Raw genomic sequence first — 21,381 nt, 5'->3', positions numbered from 1 at the left:
CGTACACACTTCCAATTTTTATCGTTGGAAATGAACGACGAACGATCGATTGGGCAAAAATCGTTCGTAAAAAAAGTAACCAACGACGCCAACGAACGAGAATAGTCGCTGGAAATGAATGACCGGACCGGCGGATCAGATTGGACGACGATCGTTTACCATCTATCGTGTGTACGGTCGTTCATTGATCGTCCATGGTCTGAGCATGCGTGATGAACGAACTTTCGCTCAATTTATCTGTATGTACAGGATCGGTGCCATACGATCGTTCGCAGATATCGTGCAGGATCGTTCGTCGTTCGTTTACCAACGATAATTATTGGAAGTGTGTACGTAGCTTCAGGGTAATGCAGGTTTTTGAATGGCACAATGACAGATGTGGGAGGCTGCATTAGATTGCATAATTTAGCTGTAGATCTGAACCTGCCCATAGAACTTAATTCAAGAATATGGTAGCAGGTGCTCTGTCCTGTAGACAGAGCCAATCTTTTAAATTTGTGATAACTGAAGGACGTTGGTTTATCAAAAGGCAGGAGTATAGTATATAAATAAAAGTCTGCAGAAACAGTAAAACAGTTTGCAGATACCCTTTCAAGTTTAGGACTGCTAATGAAGTTGATTACCCGATTAAAACAAAATTTCAGGCACTTCTAATCAACAGAAATCATTGCAGCTCTCAGGTGATTTATTACACAATATGAAGATACAAGGAGCAATGGACAATGATATGAGCTCACTATTGCTATTTCTTCCTTTACTGTCAAGTCACAGGATGAAGAGAGAAAAATGGCTTCTCCTGCTAGACAAGACTGTGATGTGGCTTTGTAAATGTCAGGGTTTAATAAACACAAGAACAAATGTTTAAATACACCAAATAACATGGAGTTCAGCTTTAAAAATGATTATATTTTCACTGTTGTGAAGCACAAATACAGATGCTCATCCAACATGCAATACCATTCTTACCAACTTCATTCTGCACCATGTTTCTAAATATAGACAGAATGATAAAGAACTGTCTTCAGGGTACAAAAAAGGTAATAATTGTGTCTGGTGAAATCCCCAACACATTGGATATGGTTGAGATAAGGACTCTGTACATCCATTCTATCACTTCCAGATATATTTGTTCTTCTTTACACTGTAGATAGTTCTTTTTTCTATTGTTCTTCTGCAAAAAAAAAATTAGGGGCAAATCAGACACCTTCCTGATGATATTCGATAACGGATAAGTATCTGTATTTCTTAGCACTGAGGACAACTATAATCCTGACCAAATCCCCACTCCATTTGCAGAAATGCAGCTCCCAAACTTGTAAGCAACCTTCACAATACTTCACTGTTGCCCACAAACACTCATTATCTTACCACTCCCCATAAACTCCTTTATGCTAAGCCAAATATTTCAGTTGCCTGGCCTTGTTTTTTGGCCAAACGTTTTGTAGGAAGACCTCTTAAAGCTAGACATCTCTGGAGAGTAGATGGGTGTACCTGACATGATATCTCTTTCATTTACTGCACTAAGTTTCCTAAGTTCAACCAATGCATCTATGGTCCTCAGAATTACCTGTTTCTTTGTGCTTCTTCAAAAGAATTTGAACTGCACAGCTAGAAGCCCCAAGCTGCTTTGAAATGTTTGCCTGGGAGAGACCTTGCTAGTGTATTGTAACTTTATTTGTGTCTTGTTGCTGTGTTTAGCCTTGCCATGGTGTATGAGCTGTGACATTAAACTTTCTCCCACAACCTTACCTTAGTAGCAGAGTTTGGCTGTTCCTCTCCAGTTTGAAGCCTCCTACACAGCTGTTTTTGTCTCGGTTATTTAATCATACACCTGTGACAATAATCCTACAAAATCACTGACTTTGTGCAAGCATACCTAGAAGAATTGATGCTGGTTGGAAGGCAAAGAGTAGTCACATCAACTTTATTACTGTTAGCTCACTTTGCACTTTGTAAATTGATAACAATAAATATTTACAATTTATATTTGTAAATGCATTTTTGCTTTACAATATTTAGTCACACTTGCTCACTTTTGCACAGTACTGTAAATGTCTACCAAGATTCTGCACAACGCTCTGTTTTAATTTATATAACAGATTTGCTTCTGGTAATCTAATTTAAAAATAGCTCCATGGCCCAAATAGTCTTACAACTCTGCTTCTGATTTTATGTTAAATTTTTTTCATTTGTAATTATAGAATTACTTCTGGCGCTAGAAGACTTCCCTTTGTACCATCATTAGCTAAAAAAAATTAGGCATTTTCAGTATGTGATATTGCTTTGTTCAACAAAGCCTGGAATAGCCATAGTCAAGCTGCCCTTTCAATTGCTGTAAACAAACATTATGATAATGTGATGTACACATATATGTCTAGGACTCATTGCAGATAAAAGAACAATATAAACAGCTATAAAACACACATTTTAATAATGTGATGTACACATATATTGCAGATAGAAGAACACAAACAAGCTCACAGTGATAATCCATGCACACATGTGGTACTCCTAGACATTTACAGTGTAGGGCATCCTGACATTCTTTTAGATGTGAATGTTTCTGACTTGATACCTTGTATCAGCAGAGCTCCCAGCAAAAACATTTGGAAAGATATAGAAAATAAAACATTTATCGCAAAGAGAAAGTGTTGTATAACAGTGGCTGATATATTACTTTTTTCCCAAAGAGTGTTTTCTAGAGACACGTGTAAACAAAGTATGTCATATGTCAGAATGCACACATTGGGGATGACAGTGATGTAAAATATCACAATCTGCACCTGCCAGCTAGTCTGTTTGTATGTATGTGTAGCGCAAAGCATAATGTATATGTCCAAGAGAGTTGTAACATAATCTTTATAATGGCTGACCCTGACGATGTGCAAACTGCATAAGGCTTTATTTTGCGAAAGGAGTGACTATTAATACTGAGATGAATGTGGACTTTGTTAGCAGTTGATATTATGTCATAAATAATTGAGAAATATATAATAAGCAGAGGATGAAGAAATACAAATGTGCATATCATGTAACCCATCCAACAACTACCTGTTGTGTTACAGCAGTGGCTATTTTAACGTTTTAAATGTATTTTTTAACTTATTGTTTTTTTTAAGTATTATATACTGAGGTACAGAAGTGTTGCTCATTATAAGCCTTTCAGCCCAAATATTTTGGTGCAACTACTTACTTACTGATCAGTATCTAACTAGTGGGGGTCTAAATATAAAACTGTGAAACTGACATTCAGTGATTCATAGATTCCCTGGTGGAGAATCAATTACTGCCATGGAAACACATTACCCTTGAAAATTCTCCACTAGGGAATGTTTCACTGAATGTCATATTCACTGATTTAATAATAGTGCTATAATTTTAAAAGCAACTTGTGATCCCAGCCCTGTGCTCATCACCAGTTTTGCATTGCAAGGCCTTACTAGCTCTGAATGTTTTAGGGGAAATCTGTAAATAAGTTGGTGAACAGAATGCCAGGACTTCCATCCTAGGAGCAGACTGCGAGCTCTGTTGGCACACATGCTGAATATCCATTGCTCGGCATGCACAATGGCAGTCGCCACCCTCTATTGACCAACAAGCAGAACGCAGAGTGCACATAGAAGGGGGCACTAGGGATGCCTAGCTGACAGTTAGTGAACTGTACGCATGCGCAGTCTGCCTTTCCAGGACAGATCTGCTGTCGTAATGGCTAGCATTAGTATGGGACTATGCCTGCAGAAGAGGCTGTAGCATTAAAGCAGCTTTCCTTTTTTAGCCCTTATGGATGCTTTGAGCACCAGGAATCACTCATTTTTATATCAAGATCCTTTTTGTTGTTTTGCTGCCAATTAGCAGGACACTGACCCATGCAGCATGCTGACTCAGCAGCAGTCACAGCGCACTGAGACTCCAGCTGCAGATTCAACGGGTGAGTGGTGATTGACAGATGCCATCCATGGCTGGCACAGCTGGCCCTGCACAGGTTATATGGCCATGCAGTGTGTTTTGTTTGCATACTAAAGGGGTTGGTAGGTGTAATTTGCAGTGTAGTGACATCAGCTGCACCCTTTACTTGCTGAAAGAAGTGGCAATACGTATTTGGGACTAATGCTGCTGGCATTGGCATGACTTGGTCTGGAATTTCCTATTTATTTGAGTGATATAGAAGAATGTTAGCCCGCTGGTTTTGTCCATCTACAGTTACTATATCTGCTCCTAGCTATAGCTAGCTATCTATCTATATTGTTTACAAGGTGTGTGTTAGGTAGTGATCACCTTACAACATAGCATGCTGCCAAATACTACATACATTTCTAAAAAAAAGTCAAACAAATTTCAGTACTGCTATAACTAATATGCTGAGATGCAATGATAAAATATTCTTGGTTCATGTTTTGTCTCAACCCTGGTAAGCAGGTCAGCAGCAAGCCTCACTGCATGATCCAGAAGAAGCTGCCAACTGCAGTTCAGTATCCTATAAACACATATGACCAGACCTGGAGGGGTAGGGCACTCTTCTTCTCTTGTGTTGTATGATCTATTGGTTTTTTTTTTTGTTTTTTTTAAGTGAGGGACTAATACAGTTTATTATTTAAAGTAAATTTTTGGCCCTTTATACAAAAATAATAAAAAAAAAACAAATATACAACTTGAATTTGTATATTTGTGTGAATCAATCAGTAATGATAGACTGATTCAATATTGTTGTGATGTTAGTAAAGTTAACATAATCCAGGCAGATGTAATGTATCATTATATGTCAGAAATAATACCTAAACTAACCTTTCTTTATACCCATATATGAATACAAGTGAGGTAAGAAAGGATAGGACAGCATGTATTTGCTTTCTACACATATAGGCACTTTTATGACTTTTTCCAATTTAACATAAAATGCAGCTCAAAGTTGTTGACATCCTGACCAGTATTGATATATATAAAGATTCTTAGATTATATAAAAAATTCTGGGTCAGGAACAACACACATATTAGTCCTAAACTCCAGGCAGACCTAAAAAAACACTAATTGTTGCAGCTCTGTAGTTATAAATACATCCTTTATAACATGATTTTTTTCCACCTGGTGTCAGTCTATTAAGTTCAAAAAGGGAGATGGATTAGCTGCACCAATCATCTGGGTTGCATTGCTCATGTGAACTCATTAGTCTCCTGCTTTTCATTTTGCTGTCCAATCCCAGGCTGTAGAAGAGGCAATACCTGCAGCATAAAAAAGTCATGCCTCTTTTCTTCTGAACAGGTTTGTATTGTGTGTCAGATGTAAATCTTAGAACAGGAAATCCATTTGAAAGAAGTTTACTATTTGCCTGGTTTTAGCACTGTAAACTCCTATTATTTATAATGAAAACCCATTTCTTTTCTGAAAATGTCTTTTTTTTTCTATCATTTGTGTTTTTATTGTAATATTTACAGTGTTTGCTTACTAAAAATACTGCATAACCTTATGGCCATGTCTACATGGACTGTTTACCCAGCATTTAACCTTAACATTTAAATGACTATGTTTGAAATTCCCATTTATTTAAATATGCCAGTCCACACCAAAGTTTTTTCTTGATGAGCTGGTAAGAAACAAATTCTGCAGCATTTTTAAAGAGTTAAAACAAACATAAACACCTAAAAAAAGCCCAAAAAACGCCTACCAAATGCCCTAAAATGGGCATTTAAAAGGGCTTAAAATTAAAGTTGGTGTGGACTTAGCCCATATAGTCCCAATTCTTTTTAAATATAAACATAAATAAAAAAAAAAGAACCACAGTTGTAATAAATTTGTAAAAAATTCATTGCCATTTGTCAGCAGCTAATATTTTGCACAATCCTGGACCTGAAAACCTTTGTGTCTCACGCCCTCTTTGTGTTTACTGATAGACTAGTTTGTGGATCATTTATTATTATTATTATTATTATGCATATTAATAATAAACAGGATTTATATAGCGCCAACATACTGTAGGTACATATAGGTACAGTTTGCTCTATACCAATTCCACATGTGCGTGAATTGAATGTAGGAAAGTAAAGAACATGGCTATCCACACTTAAGCGATTTAGTGCATTACTATATGGGTGTCTATGTTCTCTAAACCTAGCTTGCCCCGGCTGCAACCACTTACCCACCTAAAGGAGCTAAAGTTGGGTAAGCACTTGCATCCAGAAATGGCTAGGTTTAGCACATGGCCTTCAGTGTAGGTAGATCATTGAAATACAATTGTACTTTAAAAACCCATGCAAAAAACCCTACTTATTTCAGTTTAGGTAATACCACCATTCAATAATTCAGAAACTTTGTGTTTTGTTTTATTGGTAATAGTTCATTTCAAAGACATACAAAACATGACATCACATACAAAACAAACAAGGCACTCATGCATTGGATTTCATTCCATTAAAAATGTTCAATTTTGTTTCCTGAAAAATAAATATATTTATTTTTAAATCTATATGCATTTAACATTCCTTTATTTTGTTACTGCAGTTTGAAATTGCTCCACATATATGCAAAGTATAGAATGTGGACACACCAAGGTGTTTTGAACATTTGTTATTGTGTTGTGCTTTTGTTATGATTCTGATGCAGTGCTGCTGCAAGAGCTGGTGTATCTGGCTGATGCGATTAAAGGTTTTCAAAGCAGGAACAACACTCATTAGGCTTTCAGCCTGCGTTTCACTTCCTGTCTATTGCCATATATCATTTGTGGAAGAGCACGCAGTATGCCCTACATACTCCTCTAAAGTTCACAGCTAATACAGTCATGCCGTATTTGTAAGAGCCAAATGTATTTTCTTTCTATGGGTCTTTACCAACGCTTACATTTTAGCTTTTTTTTTTCAAAGCCATAGGAATGCTATTTATGATCGTTAAATCATTCCTTTCTTTTGCTGTTTAGAGAAGCAGACACCATATATGGGCTATTCAGCATATAAACATCACGCTGATGCATAATGGGCGATATCCATCATCAATACACCACCCCATACAAATGCCTCCTCCCAGCAACATACATGATTGGTGTTTAAAATAATATGGTCCCTCTTTGTCCCTCTTTGTAATTACAGAAAATTGGGAGGTGTGCATTCCTAACCTGCCTCCACCTCCTGCATTCTAAAGTAAACTAAGTCTTAACTGTAATACTTTACACAAAAAATCCACCCTACAATTTAATACTACACCATGCTTCTATTACTTTTAATACCCCAAAAAAATGATTTTGTGTCACTCTCCGACTCCTTGATTTTACTTAGTTCTAAACTTCCAACGTCATGACTAAGTCTTTTTCCTAATCCATTAAAACAGCCTCAATACTTCTGCTTGGGCACTGTTGTACAGCCATGAAGTTATGGAAAAGAAGTCTCATTATGCAAACCAAGTCAGGAATGGGCATAAATAAAGCTTCCAAGGGTAATAAGTAGAATATCTGGTATCTTGTGGTATTACATCTTGGAGGGGAAATTTAAACATTTTCAAATGGAGTGTAATTTTTCTTTATTAGAACATCAATATGCACAGACATGGCATGCCCCCAAGGTATTTCTGGGTGTGTAATTTCCTGCCAAGGATCCTTTTATTGGAAACTCTCTTGATACTTTGTAGTCCACAGGTGTCACAGTCATCATTATAATAGGAACTACTTTACTGCTGCTGGCAACTTTAGCAATGTTTTACACTGCTCAGCAGAGTAGCATAATATAAAGTCAATTTTAGATATAAGCACTAGTTTTATGCCAAAGGGCTAAATACACTATTGAAAAAACATATTTTAGACCTGTTTTACCTGACAAAGGATTTGTAATTCTGTGCATCCAGCACATACATTTACATTGCGCTTATGGGCAACACAGATATCTTTGTGACATGACTTTTTCTGCGGTAAGTTGTATTTGTATTTGAATACTTAGGCTGGGTTCAGACTTCTATTTTACTATGGTGTTTATCAGCCCTGGGTGCCTACTATCAAACACTAGGACCATTATCAGGCAGTAACTGCTAGTCTTTTTCATGCATTTGCAAATATCCTTGCAGATGTTTGCAAGTGGCTGCAAAGGCTGGTGGAGCACTTCCTTTTCTCATCTATGTTTGAATTGAACCAACTTGTAAAAAATGTTTGCAAAAGTACTACATTTGCAAGCATCACCTATTCAAGTCTATGCATGTGGCAGGAGAGGCAATGCTTGGATGCTACAAATTGCATCCTAAAGTGCTGCAACACTGCTGCTTCCCACTGCAAGTCCAATAAATGGTAATTATTCATTTATTCCAATGGTAACCATTTTTTGGGTAGTGAAACTACTTAAAACTGCTTGCTAGACTGAACCCAGACTTGGAGAACAGCACCAGATAGAAAAGCACTGTATAATGGGCTTAACAGGCCTGGAAACTTATTTCTATAGTTGACACAAGCAATAGTTATTCAAACATGATTTCTTTGTGACACAACAGCTGCTTTATTTAGCTTCAACCTTGCCCAGGGTATAAAAAGTAGGAGGTATTAGACAGATCTCCAGCACCCAGCAGAGACCTCCCCAGCATGTGCCTTTGTATGTTCACAGCATAAAGGACCCTTCAGATAAAGTCTTTACAAATACCAAGGACCCATTTACATTTGTACACTCCATTGCAGTAACACACACATTACATTGAGTTATCACCTCCCCTTTAGTTTCACCAATCAGGTTAGGAGGAATTTTGTTATGTAGCTGAGATATACAAAAACATTCTAAGGACCCTTTATAACTTTTTCTCTCTAACCTATAGTGAGGCATTTTGCATTTGCAATAGTGGAAGCTCACTTTGGAGGGAGCTTAGATGAGATCAGTTGGAAGCAATAATGGTGTATGGGATGCTTGATAGCAGTTTGAAAGAAACTTTATTATTTGTTTTATTGCTTCATGGAAACTGCACAGCACTTCTTTACTTTTGTACACTGAGTGTATTCCTTTGTATATGTTTGTTTTCTGTATGTGTGAACAGAGCACAGTAGCAACAATCTTAGTTCTGTTCTTGTTAGTATCTGTTATTATTAATTAATATTGTTACATAATAATATTTATGCATGAAGCTTGCACAGTACCACTGCCTTTGTTCTGTATGCTGTTTAAAAGAAAAGTGCAATTTGCATGCTTTTTTGACCAAAGAAAGTTTTTTTTAAATGTTTTAGGGGCACATGTCTTAAAGGGAGGTAAACTTAGTAAATTTAACTAAATACACTGTAATACACAATATCCCAAATCCATGTAAAGACAGTTATCAATTTTCTTGCTAAACAACAGTAATACCATCTCCCAAACCTAAAGTAACCTTTAATGTTACATAACAGCTGGCAATTCAGACGAGTGTGATAAATGGTTTGGGGAGTTGCAGGGACCCAATTAGAAACAAAAAGAGTAATTTCACCAATTTTACTACAAATGTGGTAAATTGTCTTCTTTTAATTATATTTAATGGAATCTGTACGCTATATTGTAGACACATTGTCCTTATAGAGTGTTATGTGTTTGTATGCCAACATCTTAACATCAAAAATATATCTAGAAAATTACCTGACCTCTTCTTTAAATTCCCTGAGATATGTCAAGTTACCAATATCCTATACCTGCTAAGGACATTATTAAGTTTACCAGGGCACACAGTGATTTGAATATGTACCAGCCAAAGAAAGAGAAGATATAGGTGCAACCAGTCATTCAATTATGCTTCCATTTTTTTGTCTTGCTTTTACAGGCCCCATAAACTGGTTGCAGAGACCAAGGATACAAATCACTGTGTACAAGACTGGCATGCAGTTGTTCATTAGCTGACCTGTGCGCTCATGCGCTGCAAGCAGATTAAGCCACTACTGATGCAATTATTAAAGGGACATAAAACATAAATCTTTTTTGTGACCTAATACTAGCAAGAGGGTCATTGGCTTTAGGTGCCATAATTACACTCATCTGCCCAAGTCATTTATGATCTTTTTTCCTGTTGAGGGCAATGCTGGGAGATGTACTTGGTTTGTGTAAAAGCAGAGTGGTGCATTGTAACAGATGACAGTTTTAATTTAGGATTTTATTCTACCAGTAAAACCATCAGCTTTGTTCCAATCTGCTAGCCTCAGAAACACATAATACTATTGTGCATTAGCCCACAGTGACTAATTGATTGGGGTTTACTTTATTCACGTCAGTAGGAAATTAGCTAGAGCTTACTAATATGGGTAAACGCACTTTTCAATTCACAATTCTTCTTTGTCCTGCTTTACTGAATACTAGCATAGGTGTGTGCGGAGTTTCAGAATAGACAAAGTTGAGGATATCACAAACAGTGCTAAAGAAGTGTCCTGACTGGGTAGCATGTGCAGTAAAGAAATGCAAATAATATTCCCAGGAGTTGTTAGTATGTGCAGGAAAGTATTTGTTTGGGTTTGAGAGTATGCAATATGTGCAGCAGAGAGGTGTACAGGATATGACAGCAGTTAGTATGTCCAAATTGGTATTGTGGAGGGTATGAAAGAAAACAGTATGTGCTAAAGATTTGTGCAGAGGGTATGACAGCTGGCAATATGTACAGAAAAAGTGTGTATAGGACATGACAGCACTCAGTATGTTCATGAGATGAGTGTGGAAAATATAACTTAGAGCACTGCAGAAGGTATATTGGTGGGCATTATGTGTAGGAGGGAAGTATAGAGGTATATTAAGGACAGTAAGTGCTGAAAGAAAGCACAAATGGCATATTAATAGGCAATGTGTGAAAGAAAGGAGTGATGGAGAGTGTGTTAGTAGCTCAATGAACTGAAGAAGTGCACCAGTGAAAAGGGGGACAATAGAAGTTAAGTTAAGGAATGGACAAAAAAAATGAAAGCGATTTATTAGCAAAGAATAATTGTCAAGAAAAAGTGTCAAAGAATAATTGTCAAGAAAAAGTGGCACTGGGAATATTTTGGACAGCAAGTGTTTAGTAAAGAATTTGAGGATTCAGAAAGAAATGAATAGACTCTGAAATCATTCTTTAGCCAGACATGTAGATCCATGGATGTTGACCCATTTCCTATTTATTCTCTATATAGCTTTTGGTTATCTCTATTTGTCTATACCTTATCAGCAGGAATAAAATAAAGATAATTTCATTATCCTTGCAGCGTGAGTCTCTTGGGTGCATTAATGCAGTAATTCAGGCTCCATATAGAAGAAGATCGTATTCTTATTAGGTCAAAAATGTTTTTCATAAAACAGACTTTTCCTGCTTAAGGCCACCATAAAGCAGGGTATATGATTAGCAATTATCCAGCAATTTTATGAGAACTCAATTAAAAAAAAGGGAATTACCAGAAACTAATTAGCTTGTACTAGTCTGCCATACTCTTATTTCAATAATGTCCTGATTTTCTAGTAACCCAAGGTTTGAAGTTGGGGTGAAAATCAGTTAAAGCTTTTAGATTGGTGTTATGGAAATTTTAATAATTTGCCTTTTCTGCTTGTGCTGGTGTCTTTTGTTGCTGTGACTGAAAGTGCGGGAAAAAAAGTTAATTTTTGAGTTGTCACCAAAACAGAAATACAGGAAACATTTTATATTAGGGATATTTGTTGCACTGATATATATCTAAAAAAGGATTTCTTTCTGGGCACAAAGTGAAAGGAAACTGGACAAAGGCATACAGCCCAAAACAGATAGTGGTTTAATTATTCTATTTTTTACTTTGATTACTCTGAAGCAGTTTGTTTTGTAAGGGTGTATGGAAAGCTTACAAATTTGCCATGAAAACTCCAAATATATGATTAATATAAGTGTTACAGTGTTGTAATCACATTGCTTTGCTCATTGATTTGGGTTGTAAGTCAAAATGTAATTATAGTTGAACTCCAAGTGAAACTATTATTAAGCGTTGGTCTTGTCTAGGGTTGATATAAGGGAGGGCTAACATACCTCTAGGTCAAAAGCATGCAAATGTGGGCTGTTATTCCAATGTTGTTGTGGCAGACTATGATCTCTCCCTCAATTACCAAGTTTCAAACGCCTGCTGCAACCTAATCCACATTACAGGAGGCAGCTTCAGGAAGTTCCAGCCATCTCAAAATATCTCAATTACATTTATATATCATCACAGGATTAGTACCTCCTTTCTACAAAACAATTACATGTTGTTCCAGTGTGTTTACTGGAACAAAGCATGCACAAACAAACATGACATGGGTACAGTAAAAGAAGCCTTTGCTGCCCGACCAATTACTTCCCTCCAACCGCCCTTACCAAAAATGACACATACACCATTTGTGTTGGAAAAAATTGGCCACAGCAGCCCCTTTATTAACACCAAATCTATTTATTAACACAAAACATATTATCATATTTCTCTTAAACATAGGTCCATGAAAATCAGCAATCCTCCTACATCATCTTGCTGTCTCCGATCCACCGCCAGGCCCCCAGACGCCCATACACCGCCTCGGGGACAGTTAGCGGATCTCCTTCCACCACTTAGCCTCCACAACAACCTGGTGTCATGCAAGGCCAACTTTACTGTCCAAACCATTCCTTAGTGCCCCCATCTCTATTATATTTTCTATTACCGCGTCTTTCACTTTCATGGACCCAAAACCAAATTATGCCACCTGCCGCAAACTTGACACCTTTAGTTTGCGAGCACCGCCACACCCTGACCGCTCGTAGCAGTGCATCCTCCAAATTCAACCACAGGTCGGTACCCACCGCATTAAGGTGCACCCCATCACCCCGCAGAATTAATTCAGGCTCAGACTCCAATTCCCGATGACGCGCCACCACTCCCCCTATTCGTACTAGAAAGCGCCCCACCTCCTTGTTAATCTTTATGCGAGCCTTATTCAGCCGCCCCACAGACCTAGCCTGCCGCCAAGCCAACCGCACAACCATCTCCGACCACACCAAAACCATGTTAGGAAAAGCATCCCTTAGGCGCAACAAATCACACTTAATATCCTTAATTAAGTCCCGCATGGGACGCGCCCCCAAATCATTCCCCCCTACATGTAACAGCAACACATCGGGTGCCCTGTCTAAGTCAGCAAATCTATTTACCTCGGGAACCACCCTCCTCCACTGCATACCTGGGATCCCGATCCACCCCACCCGAGCCACCTCCCTCTGAAGTCCCAATTGTCGACCAGCCCGCCGCACACCAGCCCTTCGGGCCCCCCAGTACACATAAGAATGGCCCAGGATCCACACCAAGCACGCCGACCCATCTGTAACAAAAAACAAAACAACCAACTATTATACAGCACAGGGGCCAGCGCACCCCCACCCTGGCACCCCCATGAAAACAACGCCCTACAACAAATGAGGCCGAACATACAACCGAAAACGCTGCGATTCCCAGCGACCAATGCGTTTTAAAAACTCCAGTCCAAGGCCCCACCTAGCAGCCTCTGTTGCCGCACCAATCCTAAAGGAATGAGTGGCATACTCACCCGGTTGCCTGCCCGAAGCCGCCACACATTTTCGGAAAACTGACATGAACTGGAAACGGGTCACAAATGAGGCATCCCCATGTAAAAACAAAGGACCGCCCCCCCTTGACCATACTGCATGATACTCACCCAGGACCTTAACCGGACACAACTCCACACCTTGCAGCCCCCGCAGCTCCACACGCGCCCCTTTTCCCCTCTGATCTGTTTTTGACCTGCGTATCCACACCAACACTTCCCCTCCTGTAACACGCACATCCTCCAACCGCAAGCCACCTTCCTTAAGTTTAGTTGGACAGACCACTTCACTCACCCTCAAGGCAGCAAAAAAGGTCAGCACAAACACCGCCTTAAATAGTAACACTTCAAAGTCACTAAAGCAAACCGCAACCAGCTTATGACAAATGTCTACCAACATCACAAAGGAAACCGGCCTCCTCCTATCCGCCAGCCTACTACCCCGCCGATAACCCTTCATGGCTTGCCGAACCGCAAAACATTTTGTCCCATCAGTCCACCCCAACAATTTAAAGAGAAACGCCAATGCTGACAACTTCTTTCCCATGACACAACTAGAAACCCCCTTTTGAAGATTCCATAATAAAAAGGACAGCACCACATCAGCCCCCCATTTACTACCCGCAAATTCTCTCTCCTTCTTAACAAAACCAAACCATTCCTGCCAAATACCTACATATGCCTTCCAAGTTCCTACCGAAACCGAATTCCTGATTTGTCCTGCAAGGGCCCCCAGACCACCGACCAAACCTCCGACGGGCACGGGGTCCCCCTCACCTCCGCCTCTGGAGCCAACTCTCGGAAGCGCTCCCACTGAAAACGAGAAAGGGAGTCCGCAATTACATTCTGGCACCCAGGAACATACACTGCCCGCACATGAATATTCAATCGCAGGCACAACAAAACCAAATGTTGCAACAGAAAAACAACCTGGGGGGAAGACGCAGAGTTATTATTGATCACCTCCACCACCCCCATGTTATCGCAATGAAACCGGACCTTCCGGTTACTAAGCAACTCACCCCACAAGGTTAATGCCACCACAATTGGAAACAACTCAAGCAGAACCAGATTTTTGCAGAGCCCCAACCGCTCCCATTCCACCGGCCATGCCCCAGCACTCCATCTCCCAGCAAAGTAAGCCCCATAACCTACCCCCCCAGCCGCATCAGTCCACAACTCTAAGGCCTCGTTATCCACTGGAGACTCCAGCCAAAGCGACCGACCATTATACTGATCTAAAAACCTCCGCCAAACCCCCAAATCCCCTTTTAGAACCCGCGTCAACCGAATAAAATGCTCCGGCCGCTGCACTCCTGCAGTTGCTGCAGCCAACCTCCGACTATAAATTCTGCCCATAGGCATAATCCGGCATGCAAAATTAAGCTTCCCAAGCAGGGACTGCAGCTCCCTCAACCGTATCTTCTCGAGACAACAAGCCTTCTCCACCTCCCCTTTTAGCGCCACCAATTTGTCCTCCGGCAGTCTGCACTCCATGTGGACCGAATCCAACACTATACCCAAAAAGATAACTCCGTCACCGGGCCGACCGTTTTCTCTCCCGCTAATGGCACCCAAAACTGTTCCGCCACATGTTCCAATGTCCCTAGCAGATTGGCACACACCATAGACCCCGCCGGGCCTACACACAAAAAATCGTCCAGGTAGTGAAAAATAGACTTAACGCCAGAGACCTCCTTTACAACCCATTCCAGGAATGTGCTAAACAACTCAAACAAAGAGCAAGAAATAGATCAACCCATAGGCAAACATTTATCTACATAATAATTTTCTTCCCAACAACAACCCAGCAACCAAAAGCTATCCGGGTGCACAGGAAACAAACAGAAAGCTGATTCAACATCAGCCTTCGCCATTAAACAACCCCTTCAAGCCCGCCTAACCAAAGCAACCGCCACATCAAAAGAAGTATAACCTTGCAAAGTTCAGGCGCAATCCCAGCATTCACCGACTCCCCCTTAGGATAGGACAAATGATGAATCATCCTAAACTGATTACTCTCCCGCTTGGGAACCACCCCTAACGGTGATACCACCAAATTCTCCAACGGCAATTCCTTGAAAGGCCCCGCCATGTGCCGCAGAGCCACCTCCCTTTGCAATTTTGCCGTAACCACCCTAGGATTACCCAACGCAGATTGCAAATTCTTCTTCACCCTGTGAATACTCGCCAAATTACACGGTATCCGAAAACCCTCCTTAAAACCTACCTCCAAATCCCTCGCCGCCTTCTGATCCGGATACTTACCTAGAAAATGGCACATGCTTTCCACCTTCACCGGCGTCATCCCTTTTACCGGCAGACTCCATGGGACGCCCTTTCCCTCTGGCCATACAACAGTCTCCCGAATGCCCTCCCCCACAACTGGAGCACTCATGTTTGAAATGGCAAGTGGGCCCAAATATACAGGTTCCCTCATTGAACAACCAGCAAAGGCCCTTTTTCTTACCCGCCAGGGATCCTGCCGGTCCGGAACCCCCGACGTTTCCGAGAAAAGGCTGTTGAGACATCCTGGCCGACGTCATAAGCCGCATCCAAAGGCTGATATCCTTATGGTCCCAACGCATGCCTGGCCTTAACGCCTTCCTTTGCCTGAACTGCTCATCATAGCGCAGCCACGCAACGCCCCCATAAACTCTGTATGCCTCACTAATGGCATCAAGGTAGCAAAAGAGCGCAGAGCAATTCTCAGGCGCCCTTTCCCCCACAATACATGCTAAGATTGCAAAAGCCTGTAACCGATTTTGAAAAGTCGGGGGAATCAAACGCCATAACCCCTTATCCTCACCTGATCGCTTGCCCTCACCTGGCTTAGACTCTCTTCCACCAAAGCGCTCCACCGGCAACAAAGAAAATATCTCAACATATTCCCCTCTCCAAATTTTTCCCTAACCTCAGGAGCCAAATGAGCACCCAACGGACCTTCAAAGCATACATAAACTTCACCTTTTGCCCTGTCCGCTATCCCCTGATTACTCACCTCACCCACCGTATCCCTGAGGCCCTCGCCTTCAGCCCCCTGTAACACCGTACCGGAACTGCCCCCAACACAAGCTGACACCGGAGTAGACACCCCACTGCCCCCCCTAGTAACCGGCCCCTCTCCTCCAAACTCCGGCACCCCCTCACCCCCAAAGTCTCCTCCAGTCTTTTGGCCATCCCCCCACTGACAGCCCCCCAGTAAATTGCAGCAACAGGTCCCGCAGCCCCTTTAACAGTTCCCCCCCTTGATTCAATCTCTCTTGCCCATAATCCCCTCTCCTGCCGTCCCTTCTGTCCCCTTCCACACATACCAAATCATTGTTAATGACATTACCATCAACCCCCCATCCCATGCCCCACACAGCCAAGTACTCACCAGGCTGCCAGGTGCCGTCCGCGCCCGCAGCCGTCGTACTGCTGCGCTGCAGTTCCTGCGCCTCCTCATCCGACTCCGGGAGTTCCCCCTCTGAAAAGGCGTCTTCAGCCGCGATTCGGCCGTCATGTTCGCCCTCTTCCGGGCGCCGAATAGTGACATCACTCCTGGGCGCCGCCTCTGCCCCGGAACTTCCGCTCCGGGGCGCTCCGCGTACATCCGGTCGAAGACTCTGCCCCTCCAGATGCAATCCTCCGTCTCCCGCCACCGGACCGCTCCTGCGCGCCCTCCTCTGGTTCACCGCTGCCACTGGGACATCATCAAGGGCTGGAGCCCCGACAGCTCCCTCCGCCATGCCAGACACCGCATCCCTCCATTCCTCACCACGCCGGGCGGCGCATGCTCTGGTAAGTAGCTCCTCCTCCATGCCCGCCGGAGTTCTCACTGAGTTCACTGGGGGAGCTGGAGGGTCCCTTGCGGGGCTCCTGTTGCGGCGCTGGACCCCTGGGGTCAAACTTGGCCTCAAACGCTCCAGTGGCCGTGACCGCCGAGCACGTCTAGTATGGGGGGGTTCCACAGCTTCTCCCCCCTTGACCCCCTCCAGAGCAGCAGCAACCTGGGCTTCCAGCCACGCTGCCCCCCAGGGTTCAGCTGCATGCCGCAGCTTCTTCATTAATTCCTCCACATCCATCGCTCAGTCCCTGTTAAGATTTTTTAAAAGATGCAACCCCCTCCCTCTGGGACCCTCTATTTAACTCCTAACCATCTCCCTCCTCCCTTTCTTAACCTCCAATCCTCAATCCCCATTTTCCCACACTTTATCTATATTTTAATAATATAAATACATTTTTTTTTTTTCTTTGAACTTTTCACCCTTGATACACCCCTCCTCACTACACCTGCCACGAGGCCCTCAGCCCAGCCATCTCTCTCCTTTTTTTTTTTTTGAACTTTTCAGCTCGGCTCCTCAGCCTTCTTAACTTCCCCTGTCATGAGGCCTTTGGCCCAGCTCTGCTTCAAGCCTTCTTTCATGAAAAAAGCACTTCAAAGCAAAAAAAAGCATGCATGTTCCTGTTAATAAATCTGCTCTAGTATTATATGGCCTATAAAAAAGTGAGAGGCTGTCCATACTGACCACCTGTTTGCCTGACTGCATGTTTCTGGTCTGTTTTGTACCCCCCCCCCCCAAAAAAAAAAAAAAAAAAAATAAATTATGATTTACATCCTTGCATAGGGACTCAAAATTAGTTGAACAAATCAACATAGCCAGGCAACAAGTATTTTTAGTCCAATTCCTGCCCTTATTTATTTTAAATAGAGGTTTATACCAAACTGAATGTCTAAGAAAACTCTTGGTTTCTGACCTCACTAGGAGTTAATACTATGCCCCAGTGCAACTCTCAGGTTTCCCTGGGATCAGAAGATATTTCAGGTTTCACATGTTCAGTAGCATTATATCATGTTGGTTATATGGAATACAGCATTGCAATCACAGCATGACAAATTTATTTTAACATTTTACCGTTGATAACATCAGGTTTAAACAGGAGATTGAAACTTTTCAAACGTGTCATGGAATTTAGCAATATTTGCTGCAGGAATATAGCATTGACACCTAGAGGTGCCTACACATACGTATTGTTGCAGAAACTTTCAAATTCCAAGGTACCTGCATGTTCAGCAGTTTTGCCATGCAGATTTTCCTGGTACTTAATACAATACTGTTTTATGTATGAAATATCTTGAATATTTTATTGCAAACTAATCAAATTTTACTTTTTAAAGAAATAGCCATGTCTGCCTCTGGTTTAAATCTCATTGATGTGGGTCAGCACAGATAATTCTTTTGGATAGTTTGAGAAATGAGGCACAGAATTTACATTTTCTGATGAAGTAGTGTGGTAGCAGTGTGGATTGATTTTAGGGTGTTAATTTGAAAAACCTGTGCTTCTGGCACGGTAAAGAATTCATACAATATTCTGCAGGAACTCAGTTTATGGTAAATTAATTTACCTTTATGATTTTAGCACAGTTGCAACGTTGGTCAGTTGATGTGTTTTACCGAATAACATTAGTGGCTCACTGAATGTTTTGATTTATTGCCTGGAATTGTTCTTTAAAATGGAACTAAATCTGCATGGTTCACCTATGCGTGTTCCAGTGCCTGGGATGCCATAAAACTTCTCTTTTTCTTCTTCCATATGATCTTTGGCCATCTTGATTGGCACACTCAAAGGAAGCCAGAATTGCCAGGATTCCATGGGAACCAAAGCTGACACTGTACAGTTCTATTTTCCAAAGGAGAATGAAACTGCCTTATTAAATACTTAGTTTTGGTTACAAGGAGCTGTTTGGCATAATGATCGCATACTATAATACATATATATAATACATATTATGACAGACTTGCCACCTGCACTGCTGTGGCTGAACTTCTCTCAGGCTCCAATATTTCCCTTTTTACAAGGTCTCCTGGGTTAACAGTCTTTCACTATCTTCATTGGTCAGAATTGGATAATGTGAAAAAAAAAACAGATCTACATTGTGCTTTAACATACCTTGATTATGTAGAAATAAAATGAGAGAGGGTCCAAAAATAATGTCTTGAGGCCAAAATTCAGCAGTTGGCAGTGTCCCTATATGGATGTAAAAAAAAAAATAATCTTTGCTTTGAAAATAATAATACTTATATGCAATGCCTTTTTTTTTAGTGTACATATTCGCTGTTCCAAAAAGATTGGACTCAAAGCTTAGAGGACACTCTAAAGCTGCGTACACACCTGCAATTTTTCTCGTTGGAAAGGATCTTTCACGATCCTTTCCAACGAGAAAAGACTGCACGATGCATGAACGATGCTGTACATACAGCACCGTTCATGCTCTATGGAGAGGGGAGGGGGAGAGCGACGGAGCGGCACCCTGCTGCGCGCTCTCCCCTTCCCTTTCATTAGGATCGGTCGTCGTCCATCGTCCATGGATCCGCCAGGACGGTCGTCGGACGATGGACGACGACCGACTGTACACACGGCAGATTTTCGCCCGATAATTGGCCGATACCGATTATCGGGCGAGAAAAATTTGCCGTGTGTACGCAGCTTTACTCTGTATCATTATCTTTTATATTGATCTTGTTTATTTTCAAAGACATCTAGGCTGCATTGCTCTCTTGAATATCAAGAAGGAAAATCCAATGTTACGCTTACTGCAAGAACAGACAGTCGTTCGAAAGGACCAGTTTGCTGAGAACAAGCACACTGTAAGCTTTACACATTCAGAAAACATGCTCCATCAGTGGGCCTGATTTATTAAAGCTCTTCAAGGCTGGAGAGGATATACTTTCATCGGTGAAGCTGGGTTATTCAGCAAACCTGGAATGGATCTGGTCCAGGATTGAAAACATTTGCTAACAAATAGCAAACAAGTTTTAAGAAATCCATCCTAGGTTTGCTGGATCACCTAGCTTCACCAGTGAAAGTATATCCTGTCCAGTCTTGGGGAGCTTTTATAAACCAGGCCTGGTGTCTCTGTCCTGCTCTCAAATGTCCTCTACCTGCCTGCTCTCCTTTATTTTCCTTCATGGGCCCTTGCTTTAGTACATACACAGTGGAGTGATGTCATGGCCAGGAAATAAAAACACTGAGCCACCCTTATTTACAACACACAGGAAATAGAGCAAACACCCAGACAGTGCATGCATATAGAAAGAGCACTTCAGAAAACATGAATGGTAAAGAGAGAGAGTACAGGCAGAGCACACATATCACAGAAAAAGAACTAACACAACATACATTTAGGTCCATAAATATTTGGACAGAGACAACTTTTTTCTAATTTTGGTTCTGTACATTACCACAATTAATTTTTAATGAAACAACTCAGATGCAGTTTAACTGCGAACTTTCAGCTTTAATTCAGTGGGGTCAACAAAAAGATTGCATAAAAATGTCAGGAACTAAAGCCTTTTTTTAACACAAACACTTCATTTCAGGGGCTCAAAAGTAAATGGACAAAAAATAAAAAGCTGAAAAAAATGTTCATTTCTAATACTTTTTTGAAAACCCTTTGCTGGTAGTGACAGCCTATAGTCTTTAACTCATGGACATCATCAGATGCTGGGTTTTCTCCTTTTTAATGCTCTCACAGGCCTTTACTGCAGCGGCTTTGAGCTGTTGTTTGTTTGTAGGCCTTTCTGTCTGAAGTTTAGTCTTCAACAAGTGAAATGCATGCTCAATAGGGTTCAGATCAGGTGACTGACTTGGCCATTCAAGAATATTCCACTTCTTTGCTTTAATAAACTCCTGGGTTGTTTTGGCTGTATGTTTTGGGTCATTGTCCATCTGTATTATGAAACACCTCCCAATCAATGTGACTGCATTTATCTGGATTTGAGCGGACAGTATAGCTGCGTACACACTTCCAATTTTTATCGTTGGTAAACGAACGACGAAGGATCCTGCACGATATCTGCGAACGATCGTATGGCACCGATCCTGTACATACAGATAACGACACGATCGTTCAAAGATATTGTACACACGATAGAT

The 21,381-nt window shown here is 41.3% G+C and overlaps 1 protein-coding gene across 2 annotated transcripts in view; it reads left to right on the top strand.

Annotated features, from left to right (window-relative positions):
• The first annotated feature begins 3,695 nt into the window (after positions 1-3,695).
• The window catches only part of TMEM255A (transmembrane protein 255A), a 57,935-nt gene continuing 40,249 nt past the window's right edge, over positions 3,696-21,381 (top strand). For both annotated transcript variants that reach the window (XR_011923278.1, XM_072429769.1), the window contains exon 1: positions 3,696-3,928. Coding sequence is in view for 1 of the 2 variants with exons in the window: in XM_072429769.1 (XP_072285870.1) it covers positions 3,874-3,928 (55 nt within the window). In the remaining variant the exon portion in view is untranslated. The remainder of the gene's footprint in view (positions 3,929-21,381) is intronic.

Source organism: Pyxicephalus adspersus, chromosome Z, assembly GCF_032062135.1.
Source record: "Pyxicephalus adspersus chromosome Z, UCB_Pads_2.0, whole genome shotgun sequence".
Taxonomy (NCBI): Eukaryota; Metazoa; Chordata; class Amphibia; order Anura; family Pyxicephalidae; genus Pyxicephalus; species Pyxicephalus adspersus.
This window is presented reverse-complemented; position numbering and strand designations above follow the sequence as displayed.